The following is a 14807-nucleotide window of genomic DNA, read 5'->3' on the forward strand; positions in this document are numbered from 1 at the left end:
CCATTTTATATTCGTGCAATTGATTTGATTTATGCAATTCCTTCCTAAATGTAGTACTTTGCATTTGTCCTTATTGATTTTCATCCTATTTATTTCAGACCATTTCTCCAGTTTGTCAAGATCATTTTGAATTCTAATCCTGTCCACTAAAGCATTTGCAATCCGTCCCATATTGTGTGAGGCCTGAGCAAAGAACTATGTCCCAGATCCACATAGGGATTTAGGGAGATAGATTTTTATGTGGAGGAAGCAGGAGTGGGGGTGGGGGGCAGAACAGAAGGATCTGGCCTCCCTTATAACCTCAGCCCAATGGTTAGTGCACTCATCTGGGATGTGGGAGACTTACATTCAATTCCCCTGTTGCCTGACAAGAAATGATTTGAAAAAGTGTTCCCCCCCTGAGTTCCCTAATGACTTGACTATAGAGTCATTCTCTAGCTCTCTTGCTCTCTCTGGCCCAATTAATATTTACAGTAGAATCTCAGATTTACAAACATCAGAATTACGAACTGACTAGTCAACCACACACCTCATCTGGAACCAGAAGTGCACAATCATGCAGCTGCAGAGCGAAAAGAAAAAAACCAAATACAGTACAGTACTGTGTTGAACACAAACTACTAAAAATATAAAGGAAAAGCAGCATTTTTCTTCTGCATAGTAGTGTTTCAAAGCTGTATTAAGTCAATGTTCAGTTGTAAAGTTTTGAAAGAACAACCATAACGTTTTGTTCTGAGTTACGAAAATTTCAGTTAAAACAACCTCCATTCGTGAGGTATTCGTAACTCTGAGGTTCTACTGTAATACAAAATGCAAGAGCTTCAACAAGAGAGACAGAGACCCACTCCAGAATATTCCATAGAACAATGGTACTCACCTTAGAAGTGGGGAATCTCTGTACACATCCCTTCCCCTCATCAGGCAGAGGAGGGAATTGAGCTGGGTTCTCTCACATTCTAACGATTCTAAGCATTCTAACCGCTGTGCTAGAAGTTAGACAGGAGGTCACCTCCACCCTACCACCAGCTATTTTGCAGTGAGTTATAGGGCCCTTTGGGTGACATAAATGGCTGAGTAGGGGTTCTGTGGATTAGTAGCGACTAAATATGGGGCTTAGGTGTCTACATCCTTTTTTGGATATGGGCATAACTCCTGAATTATTGGGAATCACTTATTACAGAACTTTCCACTGTTGTCAGTTCTTATGATTTCATCAGGACTCTCAACATTATTTGGTGTTTTTCTTAAGGTCCTGGCTCCCGGAGTCATGTGACATGAGAGTCTTACCTAAATTTCAAAAGCTATCATTTTTAAGCCTGAATCATTGTTTTTGAATACAGGAGGTTAGTAGTACTGCTTTTGTATCCTGTTACACATTTTTTCTGTAATGGGTTGTTAAAATGGTTTGGTCCTCTTTAAATTAGAGAATAAACAGTTTTAAATCCTGGCTGCAAGTGGAGGGCACTTAGGACAATCTGTGGTTGATATATGTTAGGGTTTTTCTACACAGGGAAATAGCCTGGAATAACTTCTGCAATAGCTCAACTATTATTCCACGCTGACTGTCTCTGGGGAGTTTAATACACTTCCAAAGTCGATTTAGCTACACTAAAGTGCAAAAAGGCATCCTTAGGGCAGAATACGTGTCTTCACACTGGGAGCTACTGCAGAATAGCTATTGCACTTTAATTTCACACCATAGCTTATTTCACAACAGCTTTCACACGTAGACAAGCCCTTATAAACCACAGGTCATTTGACCAAGGCTCAACAGTTTGAAAGTAAAAATATGGAAACAAACATTACATGCATATCCAAGAAGAATCTGAGACTTCCTTGTCTAGTTCGGGGCATCCCATATTATGTCATCCTTATTATGGTGCAATTGTTGTAAAACTCTTGAAATCAGAGTGATTAATGGAAAAGGTTTAATATGGAGAGGACATTCTATTAATTTCTCCTTTCTTCCCTGCTGCAAGAGAGATCCTTTTTGTTTAACAATGATGAACAGATCTAAATTGGGCATTTTTATTATCTAATAATGCTGAGTAAACACAGTTTATCTATTTTCTGCACAGAACATTTGGGAATAACTAACTTTACATGAAGATTTAATTTTCACCTGAAATATTTGGGTTACAGGAATGTCAAGTTAATCCCTAGCATGCTGGAGATAAATCAAGGCCTTTCAAAGAGTAGCCTGGCTCCTTATTCCTCTCTGGCAGTTGAGGTTTGAGACTGCAATCAGTGTGTCTGACCTGACAGCTGCATTGTCTGTACCCTGTTCTTGTCTGTCAGTGAGGATTCTCAGCTCTTGCAAATTGATCTAAATCTTGTATTCTGTTAAAAAATGTTTCCCTAAAGCAATCTGGTCTTTCCACAAGGCACCAAAACCAAATATAGTAGCATCTGTGGTTAGAATAACCCAGCAGTGAGTGCTCATACAAAGACAATAAATCACCATCTGGCTGAGACCAAGCAGGGAAAGTGTCACATTCAAAAGTGAATTTTTTCAGATAAGCAAATGAAAACAGGAAAGTGTGCTGAACTCTATGCATAATCTTACCTACAAACACTACTCAACATACGGTCTATGTTTTAGTCACATACTAAAAGGAGAACACCATTCACTTAATGAGGAAAGGAGAAGTAGATATAGGAAGTGGCAGGTCATCATGTTGGGAGACTTAATACTACACAAATAGTAAATTGTGTAATTATGGCTCTGAGTTTCATGCAGCGTGTTGCCTCCTATGGCAACACAGCATAACTAATTAGTTGTGTTAGCTGCAAGCATGATATCTAGTGGACCTGAGAAGCAGATAACTATCTTGTTTGAGACTTTGGGGTATAATTTCAGCCCAACCTGTAAGGCTATACTCAAAAGTGCCATTTATATTACAAAGCTAAATACTTCCACAGGACCAACATTCACCTTCTTAAAGTTATAAAATCATTTCAAATAATGACTTATTTTTAACATGTTAATAATAATAAGCAAGATCCTCACCTAGTGTAAATTGAAGTGGCTCATTTAAAGTTCATGGAGCCAGCAGAAAATTTTGCCCAAGATCTTTTGGTACTTTACATATCTGTAAAACCTTAATAAAAATTCGGAGAATCTGTAAAATTTGATATGCATGAAGTACATAACTTTTAAATAAAAATTAAAATAAAAAAGATAAAAAATAAATGGAGCTATTTAAAAGTACATATTAGGTACAGGTAATTTCCAATGTTTTAGGCCCTTTACGGAACAGGAGATGAAGTATTTCATGTTAGCCTATTTATAAATTACTTGGAAAAAATTGTTACATAAGTACCTGAAGATTAGAGAGAATGAGTGGAAAGTGCTGTTAGATTCCATAGTTAAAACTAATTGAAATGAACTAATAGCTCTGCACCAGATGAGGTAATATCTCATGAGAAAAGGACAAAGTTCTTGACTAGCAAAAGGTTCTGGCCAGTTCTTGTCTTTTAGTAATTTGATTTATCCATCCTTGGTTAAGAACCCCACTGGAAGAAATACAGGCAGACCCTAACACATATACTACTAACTATATAAATAATTCCTACTCATTCTGAACAGACGCCTAACTGAAGGGTCACTCTGATGTTTAATAGTGTTAAATGCTGCATTACTGTGCTCCTGTTGGTCTGCAACTATTACAAAGGTGTTAGAAAAATTATACTGTGAGCTTCTCAGCCCACGGAACAATCTCTTGACCATATTTGTCTATAAAATGTCATGCAGATCTATAACATTGCATAAAATAAATAAATAATAAATATTGTGCATGTTAAATTGTCTGTACTGAAGCAGCATTTTAGAGTAACAAAAACACTTCCATATGTGCTTGCCCTAGTCTTCAGTTACATTTCACCAGTTTTTATAATTACAGCATACATTAGGCCAAATATCACATTAATATTACATCCACAGAAGACTATAAAATGTTCCGTGTCTGGAAAATTAAAATTGACAACCACATCACAAAAAAGTGCCACACAGATATGCTGGCATACCAGAAAGAACTGACATACTCGCTTTCACATTGTCAAATAAATGGATGGCAAGTATTTAACATGACAGAAATGTTTGCACTGTTAGCTACATTTAATAGTGTTAAAAACAAGTAATTAATATGCATACACTGCACAGCTTTTTGAGGGTTGTAACTTTTATTAATATCTCTGCCAATTAAAAAAAAAAAAAAAAAAAGACAAAACAACTAGAAATCAGGTAACTTTACCTGGAATGACCCACTGATATTCTCTGCATTAGCAAAATTTTTCAAAAGAAGGATTATCTTTTAATATACTGAATGGCAGTGGTTCACCTCCAAGCGTATGCATACCCCTGGGGGTACGGTGAGGTCTTCTGGGAGTACATCAACTCATCTAGATATTTGCCTAGTTTTACAAAAGGCTACATAAAAAGCACTAGAGAAGTCAGTAAAAACTATAATTTCATACAGATGACTTGTTTGTACTGCTCTATATACTATACACTGAAATGTAAATACAATATTTATATTTCAATTGATTTATTTTATAATTATACAGTAAAAATGAGAAAGTAAGCAATTTTTCAGTAATAGAGTGCTGTGCCACTTTTGTATTTTTTGTCTGATTTTGTAAGCAAGTAGGTTTTAAGAGAGGTGAAACTTGGAGTACGCAAAATAAATCAGACTCCTGAAAGGGGTACAATATTCTGGAAAGGTTGAGAGCCACTGCTGTATGCCACTGGTCTGATTTTCTGAGGTGCTTCAATGGGAGTTGCAGCTGCTTAGCACCTCTGAGAACCAGGCCACTTGTATTAAGAGATTTTAATTTCTACAGGCTATACTGTGCCACCAGTTCTCAAGTTTTTCAATTAGAACACCCCAGTAAAGGGAGTTCTGTTTAAAAAGCAATGTCACGATATGGTCCTCTGTTATTTATAGAAGCTGTACAGAAGATTTGGGTGAGATCCTTCCACAAGCTCCCGACACTTTAAGCTAAATAAAAAGGATAGAGTGGCATAATTTGTTCTAAAAGAGTAGCTGGGTCAGGTGTCAGCGCTGGAGATTCTGGGCAGTGCTGGACCTATAGGGTATAGGCTGTCATAATTGCCATAACTGATGACAGGTCCCTAGGGCTATCTAAAAGATGGAGGGTATTGCCAGTCTAGTCCAGGATTCAGAAGGCACGAAGGTGACTTACAGTCACCTTACCTCACCCCTGTCCTGAGCTGCAAGTTATATGCTGCATGTCTTAGAGCCACAGCACAGACTCTCATCCTCTGAGTACTGTTTGAAATAAAACTACATCAATATGCAGAGAGAAAAAATTTTGTATTCAAACTAAGAAGGATCTTCATTCCCATTAACCTTTCTTGAAACAGTTTCTATAGTCTAGAGCAATAAGCCTGATGTCACAGCCCATACTCATATGGGTACAGGCTGCAGAATTGGGCCCTAAGAGTTCATTATCAAATATTAAGAAGGAAAAAAATGAGAATTGTGTTATATATTCCTTCTGACTCCCTGAAGGCTCATTTTAGTCTGCTTCTGACCAACGGAAAGCCCAGTGGCACAAAATAATTCTTTATTTATTATGCTTCATAATTATGGCAGCATAGTCCATGAAAGTAAATGAACAACACTCTGTATTACTGGATCCGTAAGGACTTATGATGAGTCATGTAATAAAAACATCATGGTCATAATTACTTATGGATTTGAGTTTATATAAATATGCAAAAACTTTCAAGTAGTAAATGAAGCAGTGTAACTTGAGAAGTCTAATGTATAATAAACTAGGTAAAAATTAATGACAGATATAAATAGTACTTTAAAATATCTCTCTGCTCATCATGATTAGAGTATGTAGCAGTGTATACTGTGATACCACGACCACAGAATTTACCACAAGATTCACCCCTTCGTGCTCCAGGAACCCAGCTTTCATTGAAAAAAGTATGTTTCTAGACATGATAGTTGTGGAGATAACTTGCAATTGATAACGGAATGTAAACCAATGAGGTGTGACCTGCTTGAATCTGCAGGGACATAGATCTAAAAGGTGTGGATTCTCCCGTTCATCTCAGCCAGGGCTCAGTGGACTCTGCACTGCTGCAGCCATGAAATATGGCACTTATAAAAAATGCCATTGAATTCAGTTTTTTGCTGAAGATTTTATCACTCTTTTGCAGCCAGTCATCAAACACTGTTTTTTCATCTGCCTGCCCTGCCAGGACCTGATTGCAACAGCCTCTTGCTTTGCACCTCTCCGCACAAGGAAGTGTTAATTGCATTATAATGTATTGTCTATGTACTGTTTCATAAAGCATGATCACATGAGATCCAAGGATCTCTGGAGTTCTTCCCTTTCCTGGAGTACGTAGGAAGAAGATTCTGAGTCAGGCTAATGGGAAAACATTGCAGGAGTAGAAGGGTGGGAGTGGAGTGGAATGGACTGCCTGAAGAGTACTAAAAAAATCTATCCATAAATAAATCACTGTCAGAAATAATCATTCATGAATTTTATGTCAAGGAGTATATTTAACTATCAACCATAGTTGTATTGGTGGGAGAGGAGGGGTGTGAGTGAGATGGGAATGAAATAACAATTGAACAAGCATATATTGCTGTGGAAATTTGTCCTATTTGACATAACATGCATAGAGCCCTAATCATTATATGTACTTTTATAGCCACAAAATTCTGACTATTAAAATTGTCATCAAAATAATTACAGGACGTCCTGTACGGGAAGATTTTGATAGACGAGTAAAAGGGCCAGTTTGATTGCTAACAGCAGCCAAAATTGGTAAGCCTTTCTGCAGGCCTTTGCAGCCTTAGCATGACTAAGCCAGGAGGGGTGGGGAGCCTTTTTCTCAACCTTATCTGACTTCACACAAACCCCTGATCAAGTCTCTGGTGGATGTGCTGGGATCTGTGTTTTAAGAGAAAAACAAGAAGCTTATCTATGCATGCCGCTGGGAGATATTTGTCTGGGCCTCAAGACATGCAGCTTCTGCACAAACACATCTGACTAATAAGTGATCTGAGAAACCCCTTGATTAGGTTTTGAAACTGCTTGCCCAACAAGTTTTTTTCTTGACGTGTCATTGTCTACTAACAAGGATAAAAGGGGGGAGAGAGGTTTGGACTCTTCAGGGATCTCTTCTTGGACACAGTTTTGGGATCCCCCAATGGCAGCTGGAAGACTGGCCAATCGGAAAGCCGCTGCTGTACCGCTCAAGAGCCACATCAAACTTCAATAATTATTGAAGGTTGGGGTGTTTTACTAACTTGTTGCAGACATATGTAAATGCTTGAGACTAAGTAAAGTATAGTTTTCAAATGAGAGCACTGTTGTATTATAGTGTTTCTACCAGTCGCTCTATCAGCTGGACAGTCATGTCTCCATTGATTTATTTCCTGACATCACCTCTCACAGAGTAAGGTTACCAAGAGCTTTGGGTTGATAGAACCCAGGGTAACAGTCTTACCAGATGCACTATAAAAGCAATGTGTTAATCAACAACACAACTTTTATGGTTTTTATATAGTTTCAACATACACAGAAGAGAACAGACATTAAAAGGAAACTAGAGAGAGTCCTTTACCCTTAAAAACTGAACAGTTAAAACGTACTAAAATTGTGAATATAAAACTAAAGCGGAGTTCTTTATCATTATACTTTTCTATTATGGATTAATTAGTTTTTAAATGATTTCTAATATATCCTCATGTGCTACACCAGCTGCTGTCCATACCTAAACCCAGAGATTAAGACTAACCAGGAGCCAGATCTACTAAATGACCTGAATCACATTTCCAGCCAGACTTCTCCAAGATGCTCCCATCCCTCTCCATCCTCAGATTACGGATGAATAAGGCAAAAAATCAAGCAGAAGTGACAGTACATATGCTCATTTTTCTCATCAGAGACTGGCAAAAACAGATGAACACATCAAAAATACTACACTAATACTGGAAAGGCCTAAATCATTAAAAATTTAGCTCCACCATTGCAACACATATATTTAATTTAAACCACCCGCTACCCCCAACAAATTCCAGTTCCCATTACTAAATCCAATTACTTCCTCAGCTGTGTTTAGAAGAATTGGACTCTTGTGCTGACATCCCATCCACACAGAGGTTCCCCAACATTCCTTCTAATACAGAGCCCCTATTGTCTTCTGACTGATACAATCACTGATAGAGTTAATGTATGTGTATTCTGCTTCCCTAACCTTGTCTTGTTCCCGTCAATTATTTTTCTTTCTGGTTTAGAATTTGCTCAACTTTTCTTATCTCTTCCCTTTGTCAGGCCTCTCCCTTTTCTATAATGTTTCTCTTCCCTTCTACTTTGTTTTCTATGTTCTCGTTCTCTTCCCAGTCTTTCCATCTCTCATCATTCCAATTACTCCATCCTTGGTCTCTTCTCAATTGCCATTTCATCAATTCTTCTCCTTCATACTACCTCAATCTCTCTCTCCATTACCCCATTCCCTTCATCATCAAACTGAGAGGTTCTCTATTTATCTCAGAACATATATAGCCACAATGTAGTATCTGAGCACCACACCACTATGAGGTATGAAAGTATTATCATCATTTTACAGGCAAGGATCTGAAGCACAGAGAGATGTGGTAACTTGCCCAAAGATCATACAGGAAGTTTGTAGCACAACTAGGAATTGAACTCAGAACTCCTAATTCACAGTCCACTTCCTTAACTGCAAGACCATCTTTCCTTTCCCCCAATCACTACACTGCATTCCCCTCTCCCCAAAGATTGTAAGGAAACAAACAGGCAGGATTCCTTCTGGCAGCCCCTATTCCCACACAGGACAGAAGAACAATGATGAGAAAGTTGGGGTCTCTTCTTCACCCCCTCTCCCATGGAGTAGAAAGTCAACGGGGTCCAAGAGTGGAGGCGAATTGGAGCAGGAAAGGAAGGGGCTTTCTACAGCTACTGTTGTCCTAGAAAGAGGAGTTGGTCAGGGGACCAAAGGGAACAGGGCCTTTTCCTTCCCCTTCTTGTTCTACGTCTTCACTTCAGTCTCTTGCTTCCTGGAAATGAGAAGGCCCCATTTCATTTTTCATTGCCTAGGAAGGCCAATGTTATTGGGGCTCCTCAGACCTAATCCCAAGTAGCAGTGCATTTGGCACATAATTGCCAAACATGTGTAAGAAAGCTGTGTCAGGGCAGTTGTAGCAATTAGTTATACGGTAAAGGCTGCCCTTCCATTGCTTTTTCAGAGAGTCTTCTGCTCCACAGAGCTAGGCCCCCTCCCTCAACGGGCCACCAGTCAAAGATGCTTAATTTGCCATTGTCTAAATCCACTTTGGAATACATAAGCAAAGCACAAAGAGAAGATTCAGGCACTGAAACCGTACTATATCTTATTACATTGAACAACAGAGGGGGGTGAGAGCTAATCAAAGCAGCAATATTTATTTACTCCCATCTGACTCAGCAGCAAATAACAGCTCTGAGGGGAGCCTCTATTCCAGCATCTATTTAAAGCATATCTAGTAGATGTCAACAAATTGTCACTAACTTCACTTATTACTGGTCACATTTTTAAAACCCAACTTCTATTCCTGTTCCCATAATTTGAGAATTATCATTTAGATATCTAAATATAGACTGTCCCTGCAAATCATGTCAGATAACTGCCAGGAAATCTACAAGAGCAATCTAGCTAAGGCAAGGATGAAAAATCAGCCCCAGCTGTGACTGAGAACAGAGCCATATCAACAAACCTCATAAGCTCCTGGGCCGGGAGTGATCTCTTTCACTTCCTTAAAACGCTCCACTCTGGAAACAAATAGAGAAATACTGGAAGCTGACTTCACTACAGGATTGTACGTCCCAGGTCCTAAGGGGAGGAAAAGGAATACTTCATTAAGTAAAGAATTATTTTAAATGGTTGTTAATAATAATCTCAGAATTTTGTTTGGACTAGTATACAGTTTATATATATATCCTACAACTTTTCTGCTAGATGTGCTACAATCTTTGTTTTTCCTTTTTAAATGTAATGTTCATGAAAGGTACCAGAAATAGCTTTGTGGACTGAAACCTTCAGAATAATTCAATCGCAAACGGGAGCAGTATAAACTTATCCACACCATTCTGTCAATGTGGCTCAACTCTGTGTTTTGAGGGACTACCTCCAAGGAAGAAGCAGTACTCCAGTCTCCACTACCATTTAGTCCTTGGCCTCTGCTGAAATGTGAACTGTTGTAGTAACTGCTGTACTTTTGAGCATAGAATGTGATGACCACATAATATATGGAATCAGGTGACTTTGGATAGCATGTTAAAAAAGAGATATTTAGTGGAACCTGGTTTGGAATTGGTGATGGGTTTTTTTGTTTTTGTTTGTTTTCAGGTTGTCTACCCTAGGAACATTATTGCAAATATCTTTAAATTCTTCACTGATGCTGGTACATCGGTAGTAGTCATGGTGGAAGATGTACTGTAGACTTGACTCAGGAATTCTATCACCATGTCATCTAACCTTACTCAGAACAAAATAGTAACATTGCCTGAATCTTGTCTACACTATAATTTCCACCATTAATAGAGGTAACTCTGATGGTGAATTACAGCTACAAAGTTGAGAAGAGCTCAAAGAATGTGTGAGGATAAGATCAAAGCTGCTGCCAGCATGAATTCTGTGCCGACAATAATCTTTTGTTGGCTGTGTGCATAAAGTGTGTGTGTAGAAAGAATCACAGCTTCACTGAGTCAGATAACTCACCTTTCATTTTCTTACTTTCTTCATATTCCACTTAAGTCTTTTTATTGTGTCTATATTTAGCATAGGATAATTGGGATATGTTGCTAATTTAATAAAATCTTTATATTTTTAAAATAATTAATGGGACAAATTCTGCTCTCAGTTATATTAGTGTAAATCCTGAATAATTTCACTGAACTCAATGGAGTTACTCAGGATTTACACCAGCACAACAAAGAGTAGAATTTGGCCCTCCTTTAAAAGTAAAATAAAGTGTTGATCTAATTTTTCTCTAAAGCATATGGAAACAATCTTTGTTCCACTAGCCAAACTGACATATCTAACTCCTAACAAATGTGGCTCCTCAAAAACCTATGAAATTGTGTGCAAATGTGTGTGGCCATAGACTAAGTCTCATAGCTGGCACCCTTTGATGATAACAAAAAGCAGAAAGAGGTGCTGAGCAAAGATGTCTATAATATGAACAATTCAATACTTTGATCTCTCAGAATACATTCCCATACAATTAAAGTAATTTATTATGTAACAAATATCTCCTTATAAGTGATGTAATACCAACAGTATAAAAAGATCAGAATTATTCTTTTGTATTCTAATAACTCAATATCATACAAACCAGGAGACTGGTTTTGTTTTGCTTTTTATGTAAAACACAAAGTTCTGTTAAAAAAGTTTTTCTTACTTAAATGCCTAAACTGGGGTTTTAAAAGGAGACTACACAAGTTAGGCACTCAATTGCAGTTTTATGCACCCAAATCCCATAGGCTCCTTTGAAAATCCTAATGTACAATTAGGCTCAAATTATGTTCTCAGTTACACCAATGGAAAACCAGAGTAATTCCACTTACTTGAGTTACTCCAGAAACGTACTCAGGTATGCAAAAGAAAAATTTTACCCTTATGCATTTTTTTAACATCTGAAATAAGGGTACATAAAATATGCGACTACAAGCAAACAGAAAAAACATATCACTTTGGGTGCCTTCAGAAAACCCACAGTCACAGGACTACCAAAAAGGAATCAGTGACCAGAAAGAATGCTAAATTCTACTGTAAACCATTTTGAAAATTATTGTCATGATTTATAGATGAAGCTGATAATACTTCCATCAGTGTCTAAGACAAAAATTATAGAAACAGATTATTTCATTCATCCACATAATTTATAGCCAAATGGTTTAGCCTTGCTTGCAGGAAACATTTCCTGTCAAATTTATTGTAAAACTCTCTTACCTTCCGCCCCAGTTCTTTCTTATTAGCAAGTTATTGTTCACAATTTTTATGTAGATATATTTTATTGGATATTTATTGAATAATATAATATTATATAGTTTCCCTACTCAAGCAGTATATCCTGCCTACTGTAAATTAAGAATTTTTTGACATCATGCTACACTTTCAACTGACCCCAACTTCATTCATTCCAAAATTATAATGGAGGGTGGGAGTTTTGTGTTGAAATTAATTTTAAACATAAAATAAAGGGAATGCTATAGAAGGATCACTGGAAATCATTCTTTTATCGTTTTTACTTCACAGGTTTGATATAAAGATATCTTGACTGAAGATGTACTGACTGTGGTATTTTCTGGACTCTGTTCTCACTTTACTTGCAGAATGTGTTCCAAAAGGCAAAAGCAAATATTTTAACACTGTTTTAAAAACAGGAAATATTTACTTTCTCCCTTTAGTTTACAATTAAAACACACAATGCCAAGGCTTTAAAAATACTGATACTATGCACCTGAACTGTACTTTTACTAGCTCATGTATATTTTTGCTCTGTTCTGGTATGGAAGGTCATATAGTAGGTGACTTTCTGTACATTTTGGAAGATTCTTCAAGAATTGCTTAACTGTTTATTGATCTCATAATTATCCTACATTTGTGGTTCATTTGTGATGTTTTAGTTAATGTTAGCAGTATAAAAACATATTTAAATACCCCTCTGCCCCCTCGGTACATATGAACCATAGATGACTGTGCACAGAGGGTGAACTATAGCAAGTGGCTAGAAGGTATGTGGTCCATGAAATTCTGTAAGGAAAACTAGATCATTAAGAAGTATCTTTTCAGTTCAATACCCAGGAAATGTACACACACAGGGCTCAATCCTACTATCACTGAAGTCCATGAGAAGAGAATCAGGCTCATGTTGTAATCAAAAATTATGTGCCTGGTCCATGGATAATGTGTACATGAATATGTACTGTCCATCCCCTAAGACCTACTCAGGTTAATGCAACATGCAAGATTCTTGTCCAAAATAATACTGATTTTGGAGCAGATTTGTCTCTAGTCTGTTACTATAATAATGATTTATATTTTTAATTAAGAAACAGGCTTTCTAGTCTTGCCATTTGTTACAGTAATTGCTAATTTATTTACATATGTGGCTATAGCTATTAAAACAGTTCAAATGAGTTACTCTATGGCTTTAACCTCATTATCATATTCAAGTCTTTCACAGGGTATAGGGTGAAACAAGACTTCAGTTATGCTGCCCAATGTCAGTCATTTTGCTTCATTTCTGCATTATGCCTGTTTTAGGACATCTAACATTTAAAAAGTGTCTTGTAATACACAGTTTTTTATCTTAGAAAATATTTCTCATTACATGTGCTGCTGCTTATGTGATACAGGTCAAAGGCTTGCATTGCCTTTCCCAGCACCAGTTCAGAGCTGAATTATACAGAGCTATCTTCAATTTATTTACCAAAATGCCACATTTTAATCACAGGTCAACAAAGAACAAAACTTCTCATTCCAAATCAAACACCTATGAAAAATCTGCCTGTATCATGATTGGTATGTAATGGGAAAATCAAGAGCAGATGATTCTTATAATTATATATTTTCCGGCCCTATGCCAGCTCACTCTCTATGAAATGTCAACCAATGCTACAGGGCAAAAATGGCAGAGAACAGGAACAATGGGTAATTTAAAGTGAAAAATCTATGTTTCTGGCCCATCAATGAGAACATTCCAGTACATCAAAAAAAGACTGGAAAATGACTGCTTTTATAAATAAGAACTTTAAAATCCAAACTTAGATGAGAAGCATGAATTTTCTTTGTAACAAGTAGAGAATTATGAATCATACACTAACTCACTTGCTCTTCTACATTACTGGGAACGGCTGTTACAATATCTTATGTGGGTTTACAAAAATCTGTTATTAATGAAAGCATGAATTCTGAAGAGTAAAAGAGTATGCTAGAAAATGTACAATGAAAATGGGAAATGTTTTATACAAAGTGTTTTAAAGTTACATGTTTTTCATATGTATGTTCTGATTTTTGTTCAAATCAAGTAACAGTAAAGACAAAAGATTAGTGCCTAGGGAAATATAACTGCCTGGGAAACATTATGCTTAATATTCGTCTGGTGCTTCTAAAATTCATTTTGATTTAAATGGCACTTCAGATTACTGTAAGAAAACTGCACAGGCTATTCAGTCTGCCATATTCGTAATTCTAAAATCTTGTTACCAAAACACCTCTACATTTTGAGAAAAAAATTAAACAAAATACTGCACTACACAAAACAACAGTATGCTGCACAGGGCTTGATAAATAGAGATAAGAATATACATGGTTTGACTGTACTGTACCTGTATGAACTGAAGAAATCTGTTTATAGTAGTAAAAGACCTCAAAATTGTTTCAAAGCCATTTGCAATAAAGATCCTACCTGAAACTTGTATTAGTCATTCCTAAAAGACCTTGTTTGGAAGCAGGAGCAGGACTCCATACAACAAGATGGAGACCAAGTTAGTCATGGAGATGTAATATGAATTTTCAGGCTTTTTTTCCCCCTGACAGCTGTGTGTCAAGAGACACTCACATGTACACAGTAGCTCTCTCTCTCTCAAATGATGGAGGGTACATAGAGTAAGGTTAGAATTAGTGCAACTGAACAGAAACTCAGCAGACTCCCTCCCTGGGAGCTTAAATTTGCCTACTCAAACCAAAATAAAAACAGAAGAGCAAGCTCTTTGGCCATATTTGTTTCATTCTGCTGAACAGCTTTGAC

General features: G+C 37.1%; 1 protein-coding gene across 1 annotated transcript in view; it reads right to left on the reverse strand.

The window, feature by feature from the left end:
• The window catches only part of STPG2 (sperm tail PG-rich repeat containing 2), a 393190-nt gene that overhangs the window by 129147 nt on the left and 249236 nt on the right, over positions 1 to 14807 (reverse strand). Inside the window, exon 12 of the mRNA XM_067557395.1 lies at positions 9768 to 9883. Coding sequence (XP_067413496.1) covers positions 9768 to 9883 — 116 coding nt within the window. The remainder of the gene's footprint in view (positions 1 to 9767; positions 9884 to 14807) is intronic.

Source organism: Emydura macquarii, unplaced genomic scaffold (assembly GCF_026122565.2).
Source record: "Emydura macquarii macquarii isolate MOO-44397 ecotype Brisbane River unplaced genomic scaffold, CSIRO-AGI_Emac_v2 contig_1790, whole genome shotgun sequence".
Classification (NCBI taxonomy): domain Eukaryota; kingdom Metazoa; phylum Chordata; order Testudines; family Chelidae; genus Emydura; species Emydura macquarii.